General features: G+C 40.8%; 1 protein-coding gene across 1 annotated transcript in view; it reads left to right on the forward strand.

The window, feature by feature from the left end:
- The window catches only part of LAMA1 (laminin subunit alpha 1), a 144,286-nt gene that overhangs the window by 109,074 nt on the left and 19,066 nt on the right, over positions 1 to 16,146 (forward strand). Inside the window, exons 43-51 of the mRNA XM_036245948.1 lie at positions 188 to 370; positions 986 to 1,140; positions 2,694 to 2,837; positions 3,638 to 3,771; positions 4,571 to 4,721; positions 5,755 to 5,879; positions 12,855 to 13,005; positions 13,624 to 13,768; positions 14,216 to 14,357. Of these exons, the coding sequence (XP_036101841.1) occupies positions 188 to 370; positions 986 to 1,140; positions 2,694 to 2,837; positions 3,638 to 3,771; positions 4,571 to 4,721; positions 5,755 to 5,879; positions 12,855 to 13,005; positions 13,624 to 13,768; positions 14,216 to 14,357 (1,330 nt within the window). The remainder of the gene's footprint in view (positions 1 to 187; positions 371 to 985; positions 1,141 to 2,693; positions 2,838 to 3,637; positions 3,772 to 4,570; positions 4,722 to 5,754; positions 5,880 to 12,854; positions 13,006 to 13,623; positions 13,769 to 14,215; positions 14,358 to 16,146) is intronic.

Raw genomic sequence — 16,146 nt, forward strand, 5'->3', positions numbered from 1 at the left:
AGATCCTGAGCATGGAGATTAGCAGCTGCTTAGTCTCATGTGTACTAAAATCATATTGAGAACTTTAAACAAAATTATTTCATTTATCCCTAAAAGGGAGCTCATATGACAAGCAGCTTTAATATTGCCATTAGAAACAAAAAGCGCCGTTTTATGGAGTACTTGCTTGCCTACAAATTTATTTCAGGTGTTAGAGACAAAGGAACCAAAATCAAAGAGCTGGCCAGATCTGCCAACCAGAGTGCTTGGAGCACGCTAAAGGACGCTGTGCGACTGAGTCAGAAGCTGTTGAACACTTCGACGGACCTGTCCAGGGTCAATGGCACCTTACAGGAAGCCAACGAACTTCTCCGGGACTCCTCCATGACCAGTATGCCACGGTCCCCCTCCCATTAGGAAAGTCTGCTTCTCCTAGTGTTAATGTTTGTCCCATTTGTGATTAAAAACTTTACAAATGAATACTAGTGCTTGCCCAGTGCATAGTGGTGGCTTGTTCACAAACAGAATTCCTCTTTTTTTTTTTTTTATCCTCACCTGAGGACATTTTTCCATTTTTTGTTCAGATAGAGTGGGAGGGAGAGAGAGGAAAAAAGAGAGAGGGAGAGAGAGTGAAACATCAATGTGAAAGGGACACATCAAGTGGCTGCCACCCGCAACCAAGGTATGCGCCCTTAGCGGGAACCGAACCCAGGTCTCTCCAGACCACAGGCCGATGCTCTAACCGTTGAGCCAAACCGGCCAGGGCACAAACAGAATTCCTAAACAAAATAAAAATGTGCTGACATCTGGATTCACATTTATAAAAAAGAGAAGGGCCTTCGGTAATGCATGTTGCCGGTGCATTTTTTACATATGTACCAAAATTTCAAGGATTTGATCATTAGGATATTCTATTTTGTCCAGTACATTAGTAATGACCAGTTCATTTCTCTTGTGTCTTTCACCCCAACCCTACCAACTCTCTTGCTGCCCTGTATTTGTTTAGGTCTGTTAGCTGGAAGAAAAGTTAAAGATGTGGAAATACAAGCCAACCTTTTATTTGATCGGTTGAAGCCTTTGAAGATACTAGAAGAGAACCTGAGCAGAAACCTGTCAGAAATTAAGCTGCTGATCAGCCAGGCCCGGAAACAAGCGGCTTCTGTGAGTGCCAGGCCCTGATTCTCTCAGGAACATCCGGCGCCCCTGGCTGAGGCTCTCGGAAACCCCAAGTCCCAAAGAATTCCTGAAGAGGTGGCTTTCTGTCACCTTGGGTCCCCTAGAACGTCTACTGACCAGCTCTCAATAATCCCTTATTCCTCACCACCTTGTCTTACGCATATTCACTTAAGTATATTTAATTACTCTCATTTTCTATGATTTCTGCTTTTATACGTGTTCGAAAATGCTGTTAGCAAGAACTCCATGTCTTTATGAAGATTTGTAACTGTAGCCTAGATTTATAGATTCATAACTATTAGCCGTCTAAGGGTTAACATCAGTCTGCTTTTTATTGGTGGCATATGGTGTTATTTCCATCATTTTACCCAGCTGGTTTTAATAATCCCATATTCTTTAGAATGCTTGTGCAGTATGGGCCCTGTCCTCTGGGGGCCTGACGTAACAATCTGTGTATGTGCAAGCGCCGCCCACATCTAGGTCACTAAAGACAGAAAACACTTGACAGCCAGAGAAGCACACACTGGGAAAACATTTTTCAGCCGTCCCACCCACAGTCCACGGCTCTGGCTGTGCTCGTAAGGAGAGGCGTCTCAGGGAAGGAAGACATTCGAGAGAATGTGCCATTGTCACGCTACTGGGAACTCACAGCAGATGAATGTGACTCTGGTCTCACATTTATCTGCCTAAGGTTTTCCACCAAGATAAAGGACTTCTGAGCTCTTTGACACCCTCACTCCCACAGGTGAACTCACTATTGAAAAAGGGATGTAGGTTTACATAAGCTCCGGCTTCTATCTGTTTTAGTTACTGTCACCAAACAAATGTGAGCCCAACAGATGGTTCCAAATGTTCTGGTTAATACAAGATTATACTCTTTGATGTTAATATAAGCTGTATATGCAAATAATTACTTAGGGAAAAATGTAGCAGTGTAATATTTGCTGTATAAATATTTGCTGAAAGAATAAATAAATTATCCCTTCATTTATTTGACAAATGATCACCAAATATTCTCTCTGTCAGGTCTAAATATTCCAAGATGATTGGCATAAGCTCCTATCATTAAAGAATTAAGTCTTACACGAAGAGACAGTTTTCTACATAAAATACGCTTAAAAATGTTTTTTCTTTATTGATTTTAGAAAGAAAGGGAGAGAGAGAGAGAGATAGAAACATCAATGAGAGAGAACATCTATTGGCCGCCTCTTGCATGCCCCCCACTAGGGATCAGGCCCACAACCTGGGCATGTACCCTGACTGGGAATTGAACCGGTGACCTCTTGGCTCAACCACTGAACCATACTGGCAGGGCCTAAAATACTCTTTTAAAACCTCAAGACTGATTTTGTCATATTTAAATACTTTAACCAATAAAATGACCGTCATCACCATCTGATTTCTCACTTTGTGGAGCATCATGTATTGTCAAGAGAGGAAAGGGTCTGACTGTGAAAATCTCACTCGGATTAGTGCTTCTGGACTCCTGGCACAATGCATCACTAAGTGATTGGGACACTATTTTTTCCCTTCTACAGATTAAAGTTGCTGTGTCTGCAGACAGAGACTGTATCCGGGCCTACCAGCCCCCGATTTCTTCAACTAACTATAACACCCTAACACTAAATGTCAAGACGAGCGAACCCGATAACCTTCTCTTCTACCTCGGTAGCAGCACCAGCGTGAGTATGGACCTGCAGAAAGCAACAATGAATCTCTTATGAATGCACACGTTTTCTGAATTGACACTTTTTTGATGAAAAAACAATAGAGTCTTGGTGAAATCACTAATTCTTCTAAGGGAAATACCTTTTGCTAAACTAGTAGCATTAGATTAAAAATAAACAAATTACAAAATTCAGTACCTGTGAGAAGGAAAATGACATTGGGGAAGGAAAAGTGTCTCTGTCTGTTATCTTAATCACAAGCTTTGATGAACTCTTTGCAAAGCCTTCTGTGACCCCTGAAGCCCCTGGGTTTAGTGATGAATCTGTAACGTCGATCTTGGTGATTACCAGCAGTGGGGGCATGCACCCTAAGGCCTAGCACAACTGTCAAACTTGCTTCACCCAGGCTCTTGCACCCAACAAAATTCCAGGGGTCCCCAGAGGACAAGTCCCCTGTGGAAGACTATTAATAACTTTGGCTGTGCCAATGGGAATGGGTCATGCTCCTTGGAGATTACTGGTGACCCCACCCCCCCACCAATGAGTTTTCCAGGGGAATTTTGTGGAAGGCATTGTGGAGGGCCCTGCAGTGCCGGATGGGGCACTAGTGGCCATGGCTGGCCCCTGCCCTCAGTATTCTGAGTTATGCTTCAGCTCCAGGTGGAGGGTAAGAACGAAAGATAAAAAGAATAGAATTTTTTTTTTTTTTAAACAAATGGGGAAAATGCTGTAGGAATTCATTCTTTATGGTGTTTTAGTATTCATGCAAGCAGTCTGGCCTGTACACTCATGCCAACCCATGCCCCTGCACCCAGGCTGATTTCCTGGCAGTGGAGATGCGTCGAGGGAAAGTGGCCTTCCTCTGGGATTTGGGCTCCGGGTCCACACGGTTGGAATTTCCAGACTTCCCCATTGATGACAACAAATGGCACAGTATCTACATAGCCAGGTAGTGTAGGAAGTTCTCCAGCATCTCTCTTTTTAAAACTGTATCTTACAAGTAATTACATATTTATAACATCATAATAGTCTGAAACTTCTAGGAAGTTAGAAATAGGGGGGTAGTTTCTTATTATGGAAGAAACATTGTTACCAAAACCAACAATAAAAGAAAAAAAAAGTTAAAAGCTTATGTTACCTTTAGAATGGTAGGTGTAAGCGTGAGGCAGCCAGCCCTGTAGAATGTTTTCTGCCCAGTACATGGGAGTAAAGGCAGCGCGGCAGGAACCCCCCGTGGCTGCAGTGGAATGCAAGCGGACGAGGGCAGAAGACAGGGTACAAGCAGGGAATGCATTTTCTTCAGCTTCTAGCACAAAGCAGAATTCTTCCTTATCAAGCCTCTCTCCAAAGGTAACTACTCTTAAGCAGCTTTAGGTATATCTTTTTTGACTTTTCTGTAACATTTTGGGTTTTGATGGTGTGCTGTTCTTAGGAAGTTTTGTCTTTTGCTTTGTTATCAATAAAAATAGGTCATATCAAAGGCAGTAAACAGCTTCAAATATAATTTAACTCATTATGATTGTTTTACACGATGAAATTTATATTTTAGACAAACTGCTCTACCAGATTTTGGAGAAGAAAGTAGGGATGAGGGTTGGAAAAGCCTGGAAGCAGGGAGACGAGTTGGGGGCCATTGCAGTGGATGTGGGGAGAAGCAGATGGAGGCTGGGTATGAAACATGTATGTACATATGTGGGCCGACTTGCAATTCTGAAAGTGTTCTTTTTGCCACTGTTTGTAACCCTTAGATTTGGAAACATTGGTTCATTGACTGTAAAGGAAATGAGCACAACTCAGAAGCCACCACCAAAAACAAGTAAATCCCTAGGAGCAGCTAATGTTCTGGACATAAACAACTCAACACTGATGTTTGTTGGAGGGCTTGGAGGACAAGTCAAGGTAACATTATGAATATTCATCTGAACACTACTGATTGATTTTACCTGTATATAAATTTATAAAATGTTATATGTCAAATATATTTCAATAAAAAACAATATAATTAGCCCTGGCCAGTTTGCTCAGTGGTTAGAGCATTGGCCTTTCCAGACCGATGGATCATGGGTTTGATTCCCAGTCAAGGTCATGTACTTGGGCTGCAGGTTCAATCCCCAGCCTCCATTGGGGTTGTGTTGGAGGCAACCAGTCCCTGTGTCTCTCTCTCTCCCACTCCATTTCTATCTAAAAAATCAATGGAAAAATATCCTTGGGTGAAGATTAACAAAAAATAAATAAAATTAATATAATTAAATTATTTAATATATCCTAGGCAGATGACATGTTTTTTGCTTCTCTTATTTTACTTAATGGCGGTTCATCCACGGAGTTGGGTTGGTTTTGTATGGTAAAGGATTATGCTTAATAAATCGTATAAATGGAAAAGAAGTCAGTGGTTCATTTTGCTATTTGGGTTTCTCTTCCAATGATGAAATAAGATATTCAACAGTTCACATTAATTTCTGTGAAGTTCCTTTATCTCTATTCTAACTCTAGTAGTAGGCTTTTACTAATCAGTGTTCAGTGAAAGAGCCCATTGTATTTATTTCATTACATCAGTTACCCTCTCACTGGAGAGTTGAGACACGTGGACTTGGTTCACGCTCTCACGTGAGAGTACAAGTCTCAGCGCCAGACAGGTCCTCACCACTGACCACATTCTCTGGGCCTCTGTTTCTCACTGGAAAAGAGGCTTCTCTCCAGCAACCCTGGAACTGAGGTAATCTTTAAGATCCCATCCAGTTGTCACTCGTTCTAGTGTTCTACTTCATAATTGGAAGGAAGTTCAATGATTAAAAACTGGCTTTTTTTTTTCAATGTTTTCTCAAAATGTGGAGCTGTTAGATTTAAGCTTTCAGGGAGGAGTTTCATGTAGTTAGAGAATGTATTCCTTCTCACCAAATATATGTGGGTTATGTTTGTTTATGTACATTAGAAGTCTCCTGCTGTGAAGGTTACTCATTTCAAAGGCTGCATGGGAGAAGCCTTCCTGAATGGACAGCCGATCGGCCTGTGGAACTACATTGAAAGGGAGGGCCAGTGCCATGGCTGCTTCGGAAGGTACTATGCCCCCACAATGTAATGCAGTGTATGTTAGCTGGTATGTAATATCTAAGAACTGCTTGAAGAACTTACATGTATGTCAAGGATGGATAGAGTTATGATGTCAGTCTCCTTATTGCAAAGGATAAGATGCAGATTTACTAACAGAAGCATGGGTATTATTTTAAGCCTTACAAAGTACTCCTATTGCGATGTCTTGTTCTATATGCTTTGACCATGGATCATAAAGTTGAGAAGCATCAGACATCTGCTCAAACAACCTTCTGTCTCAAAGAGCCACAAGCCTTGGGTAAACCACTATATATTTTGAAAATACTTTCAAGGATGAGATTTTTTTATGCTTGCCATCAATTTTTATAAATAAGAACTTTCCTATTCCTGGGTTTTATAATTCTAGAAATAAAATGCACTTGGAAATGGAGAAAACCTACCTAACATCTTTTTGCATATATTGATATAATAGAGGGCATTTAATGACTTAATCTTACCAAGCTCAACACCCACTCTGTTATTTTCTGATAAAACAACTACAACCCCACTTAGCTGGTGTGGCTCCGTGGATTGAGCAATGTCCCATGGACTGAGAGATCCTGGTTCGCTTCCTGGTCAGGGGGCATGCAGGAGGCAGCTGATTGATGTGTCTCTCTTAGATTGATGTTTCTCTTTCTCCCTTTCCCTTCCTCTTTCTAAAAATCAACAAAAATATTTTATAAAATAATAATAATAAAAATAACTACAACCCTATAAGTATACAAGTACTATCTCACAGCACTTTCACAATTAAGGCAATGCATTGCCGTTGCCATTAAAAAAGTAACATAACATCTGATATGATTTCTCCCATCTATTGGGCTGCTCTGTCCAGGTAGCTATCTGACAGTGAACTGTGACAAGATCAGTTAGAAGCAACTCGCATTTGGTTTAGACTCTCATGGGCAAGTTTTAGCTTTGTCATTGTCAGGTCTGCTTTCTCATGGGGCTCCTGGCTTGGGACTTTGTAGTTTAAGCCTTTTATTTGCTACTTCCACCTTCCTTAGTTTGCTTAAAAAGTTATGACCAAAAGCGTGGTTATTGGAGCCTTAGGACTAAAAAAATCATTGGGTTTGATATCTTAATTGCTCAGGCTCCTGGCCAGCTCCCCTACCAAATCTCTCAGTGACTTGGGATGTAAGTCACTACACCTCATGGGAACAGGAAAACAATCATCATACTTATCTTACCTACCTCCCAAAATTTTGGTGATGAACACATAACATGATATATGTGAAAATACTTGATAAATCTGAATGTTCACCAATGTTCATCTCTTCCTGCAGTAATAGCCCATTGTTTTCCAGTTAAATGTCCCAGGAATAGTTTCTTGACACTAAATGTGTGAGAAACCAAGGATTTTTTTTTGTTTGTTTTGTTTTGTTTGAAATATGTTTGTTTTTTGTTTTTTTTTATTTATTTTTTATTAATTAATTTTTGTTACAAATGTTTCTCCTTTTTCCCCCACTGATTTCCCCCTCCCCCTCCCTCTCTGCCCTGTCCCCAGTTTGTTGTCCATGTCCACTGTTCATGCATACATGCATATAAGTTCTGTGGTTTATCTCTCCCCCAACACCCCCTCTTCTGGGGATTGTCAGTCGGTACCCCACTTCCACATCTCTGGGACTACCCCATTCCTCAGACTGTTATGTTCATTATATTCCACAAATAAGTGAGATCATATGATAGTTGTCTTTCTCTGTTTGGCTTGTTTCACTTAGGATGATACTTTTCAGGTCCCTCCATGTCGTCTCAAAGGATAAGAGATCTTTCTTTCTTACAGCTGCATAGTACTCCACTGGGTATATGTACCACAGCTTTTTTATCCATTCGTCTACTGATGGACACTTGGGCTGTTTCCAGATCTTAGCTATTGTAAATAGTGCTGCTATGAACATGGGGGTACATATATTCTTTCTGATTGGTGTTTCGGGCTTCTTAGGGTATATTCCTAGAAGTGAGATCACTGGGTCAAATGGAAGTTCAATTTTTAACTTTTTGAGGTAACACCATATTGTTTTCCATAGTGGCTGCACCAGTCTGCATTCCCACCAGCAGTGTTCTAGAGTCCCCTTTTCTCCACACCCTCGCCAACACTTGTTGTTTGATGATTTGTTGATGGCGGTCATTCTGACAGTTGTGAGGTGATATCTCATTGTTGTTTTAATTTGCATCTCTCTGATGATTAGTGATGATGAGCATTTCTTCATATGTCTCTTAGCCATTTGTATATCCTATTTGGCGAGGTGTCTATTGAGTTCCTTTGCCCATTTTTTATTTGGGTTCTTTGTCTTCCTTTTGTTGAGTTGTATGAGCACTCTCTCTATATTGGAAATTAACCCCTTATCTGATATATCATTGGCAATTATGCTCTCCATACAGTGGGTAGCCTTTTTGTTTTGATGATTGTATCTTTCGCTGTGCAGAAGCTTTTGAGTTTGATGTAGTCCCATGTGTTCATTTTCTTCTTTGAAGAAACCAAGGTTTTTTAACTGGCAAATATCATCAAAATAATATTCCCGTGTGAGGTAATGACAGCTGCTCTTGAACGTCAGGGGCATGAGCACATACGCCGAGGTGCTCATCCAACACTCTGTCCTCATGCTGCTTCTCTGGCATGGAAGGAAGTCTTCCCAGCAGTTCAGAAATTCTAACATGAAAAATGCTCCAACCCCTCGACTCTGTCCCCTACACTGACCCCAGATTATTAATATTACTTTTAGAAGGGGAAATCTTAACAAAATGGAACATTTCTAATATGGAAATGTCCCCCTACTAAATTTAGCTGTTATAATGTTCCCAATTTTTATCAGTCATTTTCAGGGTTATTTTAAAACCACTAACCTCAAACTGCAGCAATGAGTGAGGCTAATGATTGCTGACTCTTCTCCTTTTTTGGTAGGAAGAAGTCAGTTTTCTGCGTGGCCATGGGTTTTGTTCTCCTTGGGAACTGTCCTCCTTCCATATTTCTACCCACCCTGGACCACTGACTGAACCATGGAGGTTCTACTGAGAGGAAAGATTAGCAGGTGCTACCATCCTCTTGGTGTTAATCCTAGAACTGGCTTTTTTGGTAGAGAAATGGCTACCCAGATGAGCATTAAGGGCAAATTGACTTATTAGCTCTATCAAACCAAGATTTGATTAAACATATTTTTATGGGCACTGAACAAATCAGCTCGCTATTCTTTTTTTTTTTATCCTCACCTGAGGATATTTTTACATTTATCTCCAGACAGAACGGGAGGGAGAGAGGGAGGAAGATAGAGAGAGAGAAAGATAGAAACATCGATGAGAGAGAACATCACTTGGCTGCCTCCTGCCTGCCCCCACTGGGGATTTGGCCCACAACCTGGGCATGTGCCCTCACCAGGAATCGAACCAGCAGCCCCTTGGTTTGTGGGTTGATGCTCAACCACTGAACCACACCGGCCGGGCTCAGCTGGCTATTCTTGAATTATATTGACCAATATTCCCAAAAATAATGTTTTTTAAACTATTTGTCAGGATATAGTAGATATTCCTATTTTTAAAAAAAGTGGCAGGAGAGGGTATGTCCTGATCAAACATGTTTGGGAAACATTGAGTTAAAAAAATAAACAGGTTTTACTGTGAGACTGCATTGTACCCCAGCCTGGGAGAGGCCAGAGTTGCAGCACTTCACAAACTCATTTGACTCCAGATTCTTTTTAAAAGGAGCATTCTGTAGTTGCTGATGTTCCAAAGAACGTACTTTGGCAAGTACTGATATAGGCACAAACTGGTACTTTATGCCCAGGTTTATAGTTTGATTAACTGTCTTCATTTTAGGTAACCGCCCCTACCTATTAAACACTTTAGCTCAGCCTAGCCAGTGTGGCTCAGTGGATTGAGTATTGTCCATGCACCAAGAGGTCACCAGTTCAGTTCCCTGTCAAGTACATGCCTGGCTTGTGGGCCTGACCCCCCAAGTAGGGAGCATGCAGGAGGCAGTCAATTAATGTTTTTCTGTCATTGATGTTTCTATCGCTCTCTCTCCCTTCCTCTCTCTAAAATTCGTTTAAAAGACAACAACAACAACAAAAAGAACTTTAGTTTAGAGAGCTAAATAAACTAATTCCAGTAACTGATTCCATTTTCACAGACCAGTGATTCAAATTTATTGTGCATTTTGCCTTTGTGTGTATTTACCATTATTAAATCATTGGTTTGGTCCATTAATGTTCCTTAGATTAAAAAAAAAACATCAATATGTACATTTATCTTTAATTTATACTACCAAGTAAACAAAATTTTTTGGTGTTTTAAATTTCTCTCTAAATGTATTTGCAATTCTTCACATAGTGTCAGCATATGTTTATAACAATGAATACTTTCTTCAATTCTAACAGTCCTCATCTAAATATGGAAAAGAAAACTTTAATTAACAGGTTTTAATTCTTATATCAGTTCTGTAACAAAAAAATAAATAAAAATTCATATAAAAAAATCATCCTAAAAAAAAATTCTTATATCAGTTATGAGTGGCTATTGCAATGAGCACTGGCTGTGTGGCTGACCTTTGGGACAGGTCAGTCACCTGTGTTCTGGGCCCTCTGCTAGGTACTGGTGATGCCAACCTTAATCACACAAGTTTATCTCCTCCAGTGTCTCATGGTCTAGAGCAGTGGTTCTCAATGTGTGGGTCGCAACCCCTTTGGGGGTCGAACGACCCTTTCACGGGGTCGCTTAAGACATAACAGTAGCAAAATTACAATTATGAAGTAGCAACGAAAATAATTTTATGGTCGGGGATCCACCACAACATGAGGAACTGTATTAAAGGGTCATGTCATTAGGAGGGTTGAGAACCACTGGTCTAGGGAAATGTACCTACATGGAAACATTAACAAGTGCTCTGCGCCGTGGCAAACGGGGCGGCAGCAGGTGAGGCGTGTCCCAGGCCTGGGGCCCAGGCATTATCTCACTCCCATAATAGCCTCACACCTGGTATGGACAGTGCAGGGTGCATTATCCCCATCTCATGAGTGAGATCCAGGTCATTGAGGTCTAATGATTCCTCTAGGCTCTCAGGGTTGCAAGCTGGGGAGGGAGTATCTCCCCTGACTGCAGGGCTGGGTGCTTCAGCAGAACTCTCATGAAGTGCTGTGGTGGACCTTGCTTTCATTTATTCTGGCCTCTTACCGAGGCTGGACCCACCTGAGAGACAGGCACCTGGCTGTCCACAGAGGCCTGTGGGCCTTCTGGCTATAGAATGGAAGCCGCACAGGGGGACAAGCCCCAGAAAGGTGTCATTGATCTGAGTACACCATCTCCTTTGAGCATATCCCCCTTCATGACTGCCTCACTTCAGACCCGCTGAAGGAGAGAAGCCAGAAGCAAAAGTTGCACATACTTGAGAAACAGACCATTCATGTGCTTTGCAGAGGGGGTAGGCCTGCACAGCAGGACAAGACACATTTCTGGAGATTTGTTTGAAACCTGGCCTAATCATTTTCTTGAGTGTGTCCTTGGGCAAGGTACTTAATCTTTGAGGCTCAGCTTGTAATAGGCGAAATGGGGTCCCATGGAGGGAGGACCTGTGATCACAGCAGAATCATCAGAACTAATGTGGAGTGAACATTTGCTACATGCCAGGCACTGTGTTCAGAACTTTACATGTATTAAGTCACGAATAGCTCTCCCAGAGAGGTTCTATCATTGTCCCTATTTTATAGATAAAGGAATAAAGCACAGAGAGGTTAGGTAACTTTTCTGAGTTCAACAGACAGTAAGTTGGGGAGCTGGGATTTGAACCCCCGCAGTCTGGTTCTAGAGGCTATGTCCTTAGCCACATGAAGCTGTGATCAGCCAAGTAGAGCAATGGAACAGGCTTCTAGTAAGCCACAGGTTTAAGAATTAGAGAATTAATAATTAAGCCATAGTTTAAGAGTTTATGCAGAGTGCATTTCCTTGAAGTTAGACTTCCTAAAAGAGCAAGACAGAAATTTTTAGAAAAAGTTAGATTGCAGGAAGCAATAAAGGAACCCTCAGCTTTCACAAAGCACTGCTGTTTTTTGTTTTGTTTTGCCAATGGAAACAATGTCACTGTTTGGTTATTCTGTTCTGCTTGAAGATGTGGCACTGAGTTGGGTTCTTACACCTTCAACTGGGGAAAAGTTCAAACTCATACCCAAAAAACACCCTAATCCAAGTTTCATCTTCAAGCCCTATGAGATTCCAGATAAGTATTTTTAAACACAATAATGATGTGTTCCAGATGAAGTTACTTTGTAATTTAATAGTTTTGGGTCATTTTTATTTGGTATGAAGTCAGCCTTTTGAGGCTCAAGGAAGATTAGAAAACATATGCGGGAGGCAATTGATCAATGTTTCTCTCTCTCTCCCTTCCTTCTTCTCTCTAAGATCAATTAAAAAAAATAAAATAAAAAGTGGCATGGTGTATTCTATATAAACCTGTTGTAAGCTCATCCTGCAGAATTTTGTGGCTTTCTTTGCCTGTTTTCTTTTAAATGGTCCTTCTGGTCAATGATACGCATTAATTTTCCATTGTAATTCCCTTTTCACTGATGTATTAGTTAAAACCAACAGAGGGTGATAAATACCAGTATAGAAATTCTCCTGAAAGAACTGGAATTAACTAAGAATAATTACATTAAAAGAAGTTAAACAGAAATCTAGTTGATAAGTAGAAATGATTACGGCACTTATCCATCCTTTGGAAAAATTTTTTTTGCTACAGCGAATACTGCCTACCGTACTTTTTCTTATGAAGCAATTGGGGATTTTTCTTGCATAATCTCATGACAAACATATTTTAAGATATTATAATTTATACTTGTTTTCAAACTATGGAAATAATAGCTCTACCATGATTTTGTGCAGGAGAACTCAGTAATTGTGTCATTGTTTCCTGAACTACCTTCCTGAGAACACATTGTATCTCACTGCTCTGCTTTGCAGCCCCCAGAATGAAGACTCTTCCTTCCATTTTGATGGAAGTGGGTACTCTGTCGTGGAGAAGACGCTCCGGACGACTGTGACACACATTATCATGCTTTTTAGTACCTTTTCAACTAACGGGCTTCTTCTCCACCTCGCTTCAAATGGCACTGTAAGACTCTGCCCGGGGCAGTTGGCCCTACGTATGTACAGTCAGACTACAATGAGGATGCATATGTTTAATGACTATTTTATGAGCATATACTAATATATACATATATATGCCACACTATGTCCCCGTTTTAAGTAATTTATTTATTATATCAAAACAGATTCTGAAGAACATTTGGAAGAGCACCAAGTAGAAAATAGCTTTCCTATCATTATAGATATCAATCAAACATTTGTTATTACATTTCAAGCTTAAATAATATATCTTGTTCTATGTTCACTCTGCCGATGGTGGCCTTATTTAAGATCCATTCACTGGTACTTCATGGTCTCATCAAATTTTTAGAACTAGTCAATTTGTCAGTCTCAATGAAAAAGACACAGAGATTCCACTTGTGTTACTGAATTGTAGGTTTGGACAGTACTGAGTTAATCTCATATCTGTGTAGTATTCAAGAAAGCCTCTGTGGACACTTAGTCTCATAGCACAGACCTCTGGCGTTGGTCCAGGCCCGGCTTCTCAGTTTGACTTAAAGGTTTCTGCCATCTCTGACCTGAAGGGAAAGGAAATCCTGTGATGATGATGTAGCCATTAAGTAACTGCTTTTCCTTTTTACAGAAAGACTTTTTATCCATCGAGCTAGTCCATGGTAGAGTTAAAGTTACAATTGACCTGGGCTCAGGGCCTCTTGCCCTTGTTACAGACCGTCGCTACAACAATGGAACCTGGTACAAAATCGCCTTCCAGCGAAACCGGAAGCAAGGTGAGTGCACACCTGGGTGGATAGGATGTCAGTTGCCCTCATAGGAATAGAAGTATTTCCCAAACCAGTGGTCTTAACTTACTTTAGCTTTCTGGGTATTCTTAAATAAGATTCTAATAGAAAATCATTGTTTTCTTTGGAATACTAAGCATTAGGATTCATATTTTGCTGGAGGAGTATTTACTTCATAGACTGCTTTCTAAATGTATTGTTTAACATTAAATGCTCAGTTTGAAATCAAGAATCAAATCAGTTCTATTTTCTTTCTGGATTTATTAACTTGTACAGAGGATTTTCAGTTAATAGCCAAGAACATTTGCTGGTCAAAATGGCAGAAAGTAAAAGAACATGTCTTTGTAAATGAACTTTCTTAGCAGAAGTTGGTGTTTTACTTTAGTGTAGGAAGTAATTTTCATTTTCCTATCTATTCCTTTTGATTCCCATTAGGACTCCTAGCAGTTATTGATGCTTATAACACCATTTATAAGGAAACCAAGCAAGGTGAAACCCCAGGAGCATCTTCTGATCTCAATCGTCTTGATAAGGATCCAATTTATGTAGGTGGATTACCTAGGTCAAGAGTTGCAAGGTATGACACCACAGTGCAGACTGTTCATGTCCTTAATTACTAACTAATTCTACTGGCTTCCTAGGGCTGCCATAACAAGGAGCCACAGACTGGACTGTTTAATAGCAGAAACACATTCTCTCAGCACTCAAGAGGCTACAGTCCAATATCAAGGTGTCAGACGGTTGCTTCCTTCTGGGGGCTGCGAGAAAGAATCATTTAGCTTCTGGTAACATCAGGCTTTCCACAGCATGTACACGTTCTGTGTCCACACACTGTGTGTGTCTATGTCCAAAATTTCCTTTTGTATAAGGACACCAGTCATACTGGATTAGGACCTGCTCTGATGACTGCATCTTAGCTTGATTATATCTGTGAAGACCCTATTTCCAAATAAGGTCATATTCACATACTGAGGGTAAGGACTTCAGCATATTTGGGGAAGGACATAATTTAACCCATAACATCTACTTTGATTCAAACCACTTTATGTCATATTAATTGGGAAGTGAATAAAGCCTTTGCAGTACAACTAATTTTACATTTATTGTCTTTGGAACATCTAGAAATTCTTACTGTGTAATATTTGGAGACCCCACTTTCCATCACAAGTTAAACTCCCCTCTGGACACTTTAGAGCAATAGACTCTAGGCAAAAAACAAACAAGCAAGCAATCATGTTTCTATAGACTTATTTGGATCCCTCTGCCCTTTGTGTGATTAGAATGAATAATGTATGTGAAAGTTGAAAGACCAGCATTAGTAAATTGGATGAAAGATGGCAGAGAAGAGAGGCAATGGAATCCTTTTATAATACCAATTCATGTTTCACTTTGTGACTTTAATAATTTGCATAAGCTTTCTGTAGTTCATTGTCCTCAGTTTTATAACTTTTTATTAGAAAATTAAGCTCTAACATTTAAGTCTCATATGAAAGGCCCACAGTTGAAGCATGATAGCTTCCACGGAGTGGGATCATCACGTGTCCAAACTGAGTTGCCCAGCCCAGTGGTTTTCAAATGAATATCTGTAGTACCACCCCGCCCGCCCTGAAGCTGAGTCCTTGCACAGTTCTGATATGTGACACAGAAATTGAGCCACTCCACTTGCTATAGGTTGAGCAGCCCAGAACCCACTTTCCCACGAGCCCCTTACTTTTTGCCAGAAGTTTCTGAAAGTTTCAAGGAATGTAGTTTACAACCACAGTCATACACCCCCACCCCCGTCTTAGAAATGAGCACACCTGACTTTCTGGAAATTGGTCACATGCCCTAGGTCTTACCCGTCTGCCAGGACAGCCTGGACTGGAAGGCTGTCTCGTAATCCCTGATTCCAGAAATCACTCCCTGACGTGGTGTGCTCAGGGTGTCACAGGTCCTCTGTGCTTTGCTAACACAGTGTAGACATTGGATGAAAGGACAGAGCCCCCTTTCTAGGAAGACATCCCAAATCACAGACTCATGCTGGGAGGGACTTGGTTATCATCAAGGCCAGTCTCCTCATTTACAAGGGAAGAAACTGAGATCCAGAAAGGTTGAGATTTACCCTAAATCATACTGTTTTATAATGATTCACAGGTCACTGCTCAACACAGAGAGAAAGAGAACTGAAATGTGACTCTGACAGGAAACCACGTTGCTAGCTGATGTTCGCAGTGATGACTTGTAGCACTTTAGCAGTCTCTCCCCATCTTGGAAATGAGCCTGACCACATGCAGCCTCCCTCCACTCATCACAGCGGTGTGGCAACTTCTGCTAAAAAAAATGTATTATTGACTTGGAGTCTACAAATAGGGTTGTGAATAATCCCA

Source organism: Molossus molossus, unplaced genomic scaffold, assembly GCF_014108415.1.
Source record: "Molossus molossus isolate mMolMol1 unplaced genomic scaffold, mMolMol1.p scaffold_m16_p_6, whole genome shotgun sequence".
NCBI classification, from domain to species: domain Eukaryota; kingdom Metazoa; phylum Chordata; class Mammalia; order Chiroptera; family Molossidae; genus Molossus; species Molossus molossus.